Here is a 10,265-nt window from a genome sequence, read left to right as displayed (position 1 = left end):
TCTGCCTCAATGTGGGCTGTGAGCCATCAGTCAATAGCTGTGATTCTGGCTGTGATTCTTCAAAGAACCAGATCTTATTTGCTATGCTCTTGTTCTCATCTTTATTGGCCATGAGGAGTTGAATGCTCTCTGGAAAACCTACACTGCTAACAGGGGTGTTCCCTGTTCTCTCTCTTTGAAGGCTCGGTCATCAAATGTGTGTTCTCTCTTTGGGGGTGCAGATGGGAGCTGAGCTGGTTGAGCCACAGGAATGAGATGGAACACGCTGTTACACTTTAACCAGTATGTAAAGAAGGCTCTTAGGCAACCAACCATCCAGGCCTTTCTCCTCACAGAGCTTTGTGTGAAGCAAGTCTCTGCTGGGATGAAGCACTTCAGCCTTGGAATCCTTATCACTATCACCTTCCTGTGTGAGCAGCATGGCTTTGCCTTTCAGAGGTAACTCACCGGGACCCTGGGCTGTGCTGTGGCATTTTGCTTGTTTGCTTGCCTCCCACTGAATGGCATCAGTACACTGGACTCAGAGCGCAACGTGGAAGTATGAGGCCAGCATCTTGTCACACTGCTCTGACAAATAAGTGGGTTTCAGTACAAGAGATCATCACTAGATGTAGCATCTTTCACTCTCTCCCGGCCTAGTTTTATTACTGGGAGAAACCTGGATGATAAATATATTCAGCGTATCTAGAGAAATGAAAGAAATGGAATCTTTTATAAAGGTAGTTATTTGTACCCTAACATAGCACATGATTTATATTCTTCTTCTTGTCAAGTTTAAAACATTTAACTATGGATAACTTATTTTCATCTTGTATGTGAAATATAGGAAGACATGGTAAAGATATATTTTTTTAAATTTTAAAAATACAAGGAGGAAAACATTAACAGACAGACAACCTTTTACAAAATAGCAAAAGAACAGTACAGACAATACAGAGTTACAAACAAAGTGGTAGGAAATTAACAATGCTTGTTTTATTACATATTGATATCTTCAAAGTGGTTTCTCATGAAAACAGAGACATGCAGTATTGATCAATCAAGGACTCATTGACAGTTTCTTTCAGCAAAGAAATGGAAGACAGTAGAACAACTATGTTAACTATCCTGTATATACATACATACAAAATTTCTCCTTCTTTCCCTTTTCTTTTCCCACATCCCAGTTGCCCTTTACCCTTGAGTTTTCCTATCATTTCACAATGTCTATCACACCTCCTAGTTTAAATTAACCCTTTCAGGTTTTACACTAGTGAAACAATGTGGTGCTTGCACATGCAGGTCTGATTTATTTCACTTATGAGTATGGTCTCTAGCTGTGACCATGAGGGTAAAGATATTCGATAGGAGATTTGGATCGTGTGTGGTTATTCAGCATGGGATATGAAATGAAGAATATTTGTTATAAAGAACACATAAATACACATGTCTAATTCTTATTTTGCTTAGTAGAATGGTCATATTATAATATTATAAGTACCATAAACTCTTAGAAAACAAAAAATGAACTTGCTCTAGAGCATGTATTACACGGAGTAAACAGCTCCAGAGTACAGGGCATGTAATTTATTAACTAGTCGTTTTCACTGTTCTAAAAATTGATATTGATTCATTTGGAATTGTCTTGTTTTTTCACTTGTTTGGCTTCTGTAATCCTTTTCTTTTCTAATTATCTCTGAGACAGACACCTCTCCTCATGTTAATGAAAGGCAAGGGGAGAAAGGATGTGTGCAGAGGTGCCATCCAGGGACAGAGAACTATCAAAAACCTTTAACAACAAATAACCATAGGACAATAGCTCAGATAACAGAGCTTAACTTAGGAGCCCAAAGCTGCATTTATATCTGATCACTAAGCAGTTGCTGATTCCCTTTGTTCAGTATAGTTGTCAAGTATCAAGTCACAAATTCCATTGTGAAACAGTAGTTGTTTGAGAAATGACAGAGGTCTCAAAACTGTGACAGTGACTGGGGGCTTATGTCTCTATTTTATCAATGAGTCAAATGAGTGCAACTTCTAAGGTCTTTGCTAGTTTTGATTTCTATAATTTGATGATTGCCTTTAAGGTAAAGAGAGATTGAGGGAGGAAAATTGGTAGCATCACGGCCACCGTAGCTACTGTGCTCGCTAACTGAGAGGAAAAAGCCGGGAAAGCAGAAACCCATGGTTATTCAGCACCTGTGCTTGTCCCTTGATCTGTGCTAGACACTTGGCAGTGTTATCTTTTTAAATGTCTGTAATTCTACATTCTAGGAATCTTCCTCCTCCTCCTCCTCTTCCTCTTCATGCTCTTCTTTTTCTTTTGTACTCAGGAATGAACCCAGGGCCTTCACCCCAGCCACCCTGCCTTATCCTGCCCCATCCTTCTTTTTTTTTGTTGTTTAATTTTGAGACTGTCTCCATAAGTCACTGAATTGCCCAAGCTAGGCTCAAACTTCTAATCCTCTTGCCTCAGTCTCAAAGAATGCCGATATTACAGGCATAAGAAAGCCACTATGTTAGTTTGTTTGTTGTGTGGTTTCTTTGTGTTGCCAGGCTGGCCCAGAACTCCTGGGCTCAAGGGATCCTCGCACCTCAGATTCTGAGTAGCCAAATTTGCAGGAGTCCCTCTACCCAGGCATCCAGCACATTCTAAGAATATTTTTGGACATTTTACAGAGAGGAAAACTGAACCCCCATAAGAATAAATCATAACAGCAAACATGCATTGCAGGGTTTGGATCCAAACACACCTTTTTGCTCCTTTCAACTCTGCATGTGTAACTTTGCCTCTAGTGGAAATCAGGAAAGGCCTCAGTTTGAAGAGAGGTCAGATTTAGTCACAGTGAATTTGAGAAGACAGTTGTTTGGAAAGACTGACCCTTGGGAAGCTGGCCTGGAGGACAGAGAGGGCTTCAAGGTCCTCACTTACTGGCAGGTGTACATGTGACCTTGGCACCAGCTAGCACCAGCACCCTAGGAGCTGGTAGTTGTAGAGCTTTGTGCAATGACTCACACCAGGCAGCCATCTTTGTTGTTGTTGCTGTTGTTTTGTTTGAGCCAGGGTCTCACTATATTGCCCAGGGTAATGGAAAACTCTTGGCCTCAAGCACCTTCCTGCTTCTGCCTCCCAAGTGGCTGTGACCACAGGTGGTGCTACCTTCTCACAGTCAGGCTGTCCTTTTGATCCTATAGTGAACTGAAATCCTCGGTAGGATAAGCAGTTGCAAGACACACTGAAAGAGTTTCCATGTCTTCTAAGTAAGTAAATAAGTGTTTAGCCCTTTAGTGGGACTCCTAGAATGCAAATGAAGGTGATAGACAAAAAGAAAACAGTGAAGAAATAAGTGAAAAAATCCCTCATGCATGGTTTTTCTTACTAATTTGCTTCAGCATGAACTCGGAATCTAATTGATACTTATGCTTGAAATGAGTAAGTAGAATACAGCTATAACTTAAACAAAAACTATCACACTGAAAATGCTAAATACTTCGTGTGTACTATGGCAGCCTCTGCGGTGGGTGAGGAGAAACACTGCCTTTTGCAGACAGATGCATGTCTGAATTCTGGTTTTTGTTCTTTCCCTGGAAGTAACATGGTGAACTCATCTTTCTATGAGTAAAAATAATTTTATTTTATCTTTTATCAAATGTTTTTGAGCTCTGCCTTTCTAGGAACAGCTTATTCCTGAAACTAAAGGAGAAATCTAATTTCATTCAGAGTGACAGCCTTTGATAAATTATTTCTGGGTGTGAGAATACAAACCCTTCTAAAAAGAACACACGGTCCGACTCTTCCCTAAAGCTGTTCTTGTTATTGTTTTCTTGTCATGATCATTTTCCTAATAGCAGTCTGTATTCAGGCAGTCTTTCAGGGGCTGATGTGTAGGTGTATTTTGGTAAATCTCATCAGTGAAATGCCCTGAATCGACAACCACATAATAAAATTTTTAAAAAGACATAAATACCGTATGGCAAAGAGAAAGACAGACAAGAAAACCCATATCGCCATATGCACTTGATTTTAAAAGCCAAATAGTATAAAGGGTAAAAAAAAAAAAAATACTAGCAAGACTCTTGTAAACAAAGTCATTAATTTGTATTGTGCAATGATTACCAAAGTGCAGTCTGTCAGCAAGGACTATCTATTTAGAAAAAGAGAGTGAAAAAATTAGAAAGAAAAGAAGGGAAAGGACCTGAGGTGGAGTTGCTGAGGATAGAGGGCATCTGAATTATTAATGTACCATAAGAAGTGTTCTCTCTATGGATTCCATATGCTATCTGGCTGCCTGGAGACCAGTTTATTCTCTTTCACTTGGCTCCTACTGATATATTATTTTCACCGCCTCTCAGGGCAGTCTGCTTTCTCAGATCACCTCAGCCAGAGACACCTTCTGACTTTATACCCCTGTAGCAGACTGTTTATGCCACTCATAAAGCAGTTTTCATGCTTTGTACCGTACAAGAGGCATTTGTGTCCGTTTCAGGTTAGTTTCCCCAGGACATAGACTCTGGAGTGGACAGTCTCATGTAGGAAGCTTACTGGCAAGAGATCTCCAGATCCACATCTGCGGGGGAATGGAGAAAGGAGGACTGAACAGAGGGGAAATTAAACGGTGACGCTGTCACAACAAAGGCCTCAGCTTCTCCTATAGGGAGCCTTGGCCTTGAAGAATTGCTTCAAAATGGGGCAAGCAGCCATGCCTTTGTAACTCCTATTACTAGTCTTTTGCTGTGGACTAGAGCTGGGGTAGGGTGTAACCATGTGGAACACCATTCTCTTCCGTTAAGACCAAGTCCTAAAGAGGACTCACTTGAGAAGGGCAACTCAGGGCAGCCCTACCAGAGCTAAGAGAAGAAGCTTTCATTCCTGGATAGGGGTCTAGGCTGATTATGGGTCTACTATAGTCTATCTACCATGCCACACTGATCAATTTGCTTCATAAAATATGCTTTGAGAGCAGCTCTGGGGTTCTAATTGGTCTCCTTTTCCAGAGGAAACATACAAAAAGAACATTAGTGGAATTGACTAAAGCTTCAATGATGGCTGGTCTTGACACCTTATCCAATACTTGTAATTCTCCCCCATCACTCATTCTGTTTGCCCCTCACCCTTGGCTAGCACTTGTCTTGACCTAGGTGACTGATACAGACCCTCAGCCTCAAGAGTCTAAGCCCCAGTCAATCCCTGTGCCCTCTTGGGCCGTGGAGTTGTATTTGTCTACCTACATTGAAATGAGACAATAGGAAATTTACAGAATGTCTAGGCTTGTCACCTGGGTGACAAACATGATCTTCCCTGCCACATTCACTGTGTAAGTGCAGCCCTCAATATGTTCCTGATGACGAAGATCAATGCCCTTTTGACCATATCATTTCTCCTTCCTGGTGATCTGTCCACATGGGAAGACTAAAATCACTAGGTAGCAACAACAGCTTTCAATTTAATAAGACTCTTGTTCTTCCCCTTAGGAAGACATTCATCCTCATGGAACCAGAATTTTTGGACTTACAGAGCCCATATTTGTAGATTGAAAGTACAAATTCCCCAAATGGATTATTCAGAATGATGGTAAATGGAGCCATTTCATGTATTCTACCTAGTAAGGACATCTTATACTGATAATTAATGTAAAGTGTCTATTGTAACCTGCAAGATGTCACTCCTTTCCAAGCTGGCACCTCAACTGATGTTTTTGACAACCTATTCTAATTGTATCCAGCTAGCAGCTTCTCAAAGGTATGGGATATTATAGCCCCATTGGATCCCATAATAGTATGCTAATTCCTGCACCTCCCTTGTTGTAAAGTAGGGCCCTTGATCTGATGCAGCGTTATATGTGGGTTCTTATATCATTGGATCAAACTCACTAAAGCCCTCATACAGTGGCACTGGCAGTGGTCTTGCAGGCAGGAGAAGTGAACCTATACTTAGAATAAAAAGGACAGTGTTATGACTTGTGTCTAGATGTTCCCCCAAAGCCTCATGCAGTCATAGGTTGTGGTGGGATCTAAAGTGTGTAACACTGGAACTGATTCGTGGTGCAATACTAGGCTCAAGGGAGCTAGAATTAAGAGTACAATTGCTACCCACCCTACGAAGCTTAGATAAGATATAAGGGATAGAAAGAGCAGTGGTTATCCTTTATTGCTTTGCTACTTTCTACCTGCTATTAACTATTTCTCCTCTGCAATACCTGTCTGCTGTGCCACCCTACTGTGGAGCCAGCTGCTTAGGGACTAAAACTTCTACAAACTGTGAGCTAAGTAAACCATCCCTCCTTTAACTTTGGGCATCAGGTATTTTGTCTCACCAATGAGGAAAGCAGCTAAGACAGACAGATACAGTTAATTTGCTACCAGATGCTACTATGTGGTCCTCACACAATGAATAAGACAGGGAAGACTATGTTCAGCTTCCAGGTGACAAGCCTAGGCATTCTGTAATTCTCCTCTGCCCAATTTTGATATAGACAGATGTGTATAACAGCCATGGGCAAAGAACATATGGGGATGCCTGCCTGAGTTTGAAGGTCTGCATCAGCCACCTAGGTCAAGATGTATGTTAGCCAAGGGTTAATGGAAAACAAGAGATGGTATATTGACACTATAGATACCTCTAACAGATACCTGTAATCCCAATCAGCCTGCTAGTGACCTGACAGCACTTCTTCGACCATAGCCAGCACCCTTCTGTTGTGGTCTTCTCACAAAAGTGGTAGCCTTTCATGTCACCCGATATATGAGTTGAAGCAGTATAGTTGATTACTGGTGTCAATTTGAGAAGTTTAGAAGCTTAACTAAGTTGACTCAGCAATTCTACACCCTAGTGTAGAGGACCTACCCTAGGGTGGATCATCACCTAGATTATATAAAAGGAAAATGAGGAAGAACAGAGGGGCTTCCATTCTTCAGAGGAGCTCCAGTCTTTGCCTTCAGCTTGGATGTCGTCTCCTGGCTTCCAGTGCAGACTCTTCAGCTTCCACCTTGGATCCTTCAACCTTCCAGCAGAGACTCATCAGCCTTCCGCTGCAAACCCATTGGCCTCCTGATATGGACCTGTGTGGAACACTGCAGTGAGCTCCAGACCTTGGACTGAATCCTTCGGTCTCCAGTGTGCAGGCACCCTCTGTACACTTCCTCATCCAACTCTGTGGCTGATTGTCATAACCCAATCTTGTAATTTCTTACACATTTGTATAGCTTGCGTTATATATGTTTCTCCAGTAAAACCTGACTGATAAAGATTTTGGTATGAGGAGTATGGTCATTGCTGTGACTATGCCTCACTGTGTGGTTCAAGAGCCTTTGGAAATGGCTTGTGGGAGGAGTTTGGAAATGTTCAAAGACATCACCTGAAAGAGTAGAGCTGGGATGCCTTAGGCTGTTCTGTATGGCAGATTCTGGTCAGAGCTCAGAAGACCAGAAGGCTGATAGAAATCCTGTTGTAAAGACCAGGTTCAGGAGGTTTCTGCTGAGAAGAAGAACTACACTGGCTGTTGGACTCCAGATGATGTATGTTATGGCTTGGCAGAGAGTTTGTCTGCATTTTTCTCATGTCCAGAGAGTTTGCCTGAGACTGAGATTAAAGGCAGAGGACTAAATAATCTGGCAGAGGAAATTTTAAAGCAGTCGAATGTTGGGGCAGTGGCATGGCTATTATTGGGGGTAGCCAAATTTATGCTGAGAATCAACAGCAAAGATCCCAGCAAAATTATTTAAAACACTGTGAGTCTGGCTAGAAGGAAAGCTCCAGTAAAGCTGTGGATGGCAAAGATAGAGCTGAGGAGATCTCGATTGCTGAGAAGGAACAGGAAAATATAAAAGATGGCCTGAGAACATCACAAGAAGCAGCAAGTCTCCACCCTTTGCAGCCCCAAAGCTGCAAAAGTGAAAGTTTTTGCCTTGAGGAGAAAGCCACAGAGTGCCATGTTCCAGAACGGCAGCAGTCACATTATGTTCCAAATGGTGATGATGGCTGCACCAGATTCTAAAATGGTGGCAGCATAGAGAATTTGTTCCTGAAAATCAAGTTCAGAGTCTCAATGATCCAGGCACTCAACCCCTACAGCCAAGCGAAAAGAGAGCCTGGCTACTGCTCCAGCTGGCAGCAGACATTGGCATTATCTGCATGGCACTGGTTTTAGGTTCATGCAGAATGTGAGAGTTCTGAGGTTAAGAAAGCTTCCACCTATAGTTCAGAAGAAGACCTGGGAGGCCAGGGAGTGTGCCCCTGAGAGGGCAGTGTGTGATGCTGGGAGTGAGAAGCCAAAGGTGCAAGGGTGAACACAGAAGTTTGGAAAACCCAGGAAGGTGGATCATCTAAAGAAAGCTGCAAGGACTGAGCAGAGCATGCCTAAAACAGAAGCCCTGGGAGCTCGGAAGTGCCATAGGGGTGGAGCCACGCAGGCCCTTTGGAGCTCACAATTTACCACAGATTGCTTTGCATGTTAAACATGGAACTAGAGGACTTAGTGTTTGCCCTGCTGGATGTTGAACTTGATTTGGTCCCATTCCTTTGTATCCCTCTGTACCTTTTGGAATGGTAATGTTTATTTTGTGCCATTGAATGTTGGAAGTGTTTAACTTTTCATATGTACAAGGGTTCACAGCTAAGAGTTTGCCTTAGATGTCAGAGGAGACTTGGGACTTGGACTTTTTGGCAATGCTAAAACCATTAGGACTTTGGCAACTCTTAGAGATGTACTAAAATGCCTTTTGCATCAAGGGATGTGCATGAGTCTTTGGGAGGCCAGGGGTGGAATGCTATAGTTTGTGTCTAGATGCACCCCCAAGGGCTCATGCAGTCATGGGGCAGGCTTCTAGAGTTTATGATTGATCCATGGTCCAATGCTGGGATTATGGGTGTGAGGGCTACATCTGCTCTGGGGTGGACAGCCTGCACATAATGTAAGGGAAGGAAAGACTCTTGCTCTCTGCTGCTGCTCCCTTTTTGCTCTTGCTGCTTTTGCTGTTTTCCACCACCATGAACTGTTGCCTTCTGCCATGGGTCATCCTACCTTGGAGCCAGCCAAGTATGGACCGAAGCCTCTACAAACTGTGAACTAAATAAACCTTTCCTTTCCTAATTTTGGGCACTGGGTGTTTTGTCCCAGCAAAGAGAAAAAAGTAACCAAGACAATCAGTATTCCTAAGTGAGGTATTTCTAGAATGTGATTCCTACCAAGAATTGTTCTCCTGTCTATGTCATGAAATATAATAGGTAATCATTTGTCCTTTTAATTTTTTTAGAGAGGATATCCCAGCCTATCCCAGATCCTTTGACCCTTAAAATTTCCCTGAATCTGTAGTACTCATCTTTTATCTCTAACTTTGGGAGATAAAGTCTCACCAAGGCCTCCGTTGTAATTGGTCACTTCTTAATCTCTAAGATTAACATGATGCCATTGATACAGTGGACTGGGATACCCAGGTAGGCTTGCTCTTTTTTTAACCTATGGTATTTGTGCTAAGCTGCGTCACCAGCCCCTTTTTAGTTTTTACGAGTCTTTTTTGTTCATGTATGTTTGTTATAAATAATAGTTACATATTTTGGGGAACTGGTGTAAGTATATTTTCATATTTTCATAAATTTCAATCCCTTGATTCCTCATCCTATCATCCACACCCTCATACCCTCTAGCCTACCCCGTCTCTACAAAGTCTTTTTGTTTCCTATTGTATTTTCTTTATTTTACTCTACTTGTATTTGAAGTTTCTCATGTAAAAGAAACCATATGATATGTAACTTTCTATGTCTGGCTTATTTCAGTTAACATTATAGTCCCAAATTCCATCGATTTTCCCGCAAATGACATGATTTTGTTCTTCTTTATGGCTGAAAAATATTCCATTGCACATGTATATATATATATATATATATATATATATAATCACTTTATCCATTTGTTGATGGGCATCTAGGCTGCTTCCAGTGCTTAGCTATTAATAACTGTGCCAGTATAAACATAGGTACCCATGTACCACTAATATAATGTCTAACTCTTTGGGGAATATACCCTGGAGATGTACACTTGGTCAAAATTGATGACAGACCTAGATATAAAAAAAACAGAAACTTTTAAAAATTTTATTTATTTATTTATTTATTTTATTTTAAAGAGTAAAAGAAGGATAACATAATAATAGGAGGGGCTTACCAAATTGCAGACAAAGTGGTAGGAAATTATCAATGGTTATTGTTTTACATATTGTTATCTATAAGGTAGTTTCTCAGGTAAACAAATAGACAAATGATAGTGAGTTACAGACAAAAGAGGTAGGAG

The 10,265-nt window shown here is 41.4% G+C and overlaps 1 protein-coding gene across 2 annotated transcripts in view; it reads left to right on the top strand.

Annotated features, from left to right (window-relative positions):
• Nucleotides 1-310: 310 nt before the first annotated feature.
• Cpb2 (carboxypeptidase B2 (plasma)) overlaps nucleotides 311-10,265 on the top strand; it is a 63,193-nt gene continuing 53,238 nt past the window's right edge. Inside the window, exon 1 of one of the 2 annotated variants that reach the window (XM_005409097.2) lies at nucleotides 311-438. In XM_005409097.2, the coding sequence (XP_005409154.1) occupies nucleotides 365-438 (74 nt within the window). In that variant the 5' untranslated portion in view covers nucleotides 311-364. The remainder of the gene's footprint in view (nucleotides 439-10,265) is intronic. The other variant, XM_005409096.2, reaches the window with a different exon arrangement.

The sequence above is a fragment of the Chinchilla lanigera genome, unplaced genomic scaffold, assembly GCF_000276665.1.
Source record: "Chinchilla lanigera isolate Chin_1 unplaced genomic scaffold, ChiLan1.0 scaffold00117, whole genome shotgun sequence".
Taxonomy (NCBI): Eukaryota; Metazoa; Chordata; class Mammalia; order Rodentia; family Chinchillidae; genus Chinchilla; species Chinchilla lanigera.
This window is presented reverse-complemented; position numbering and strand designations above follow the sequence as displayed.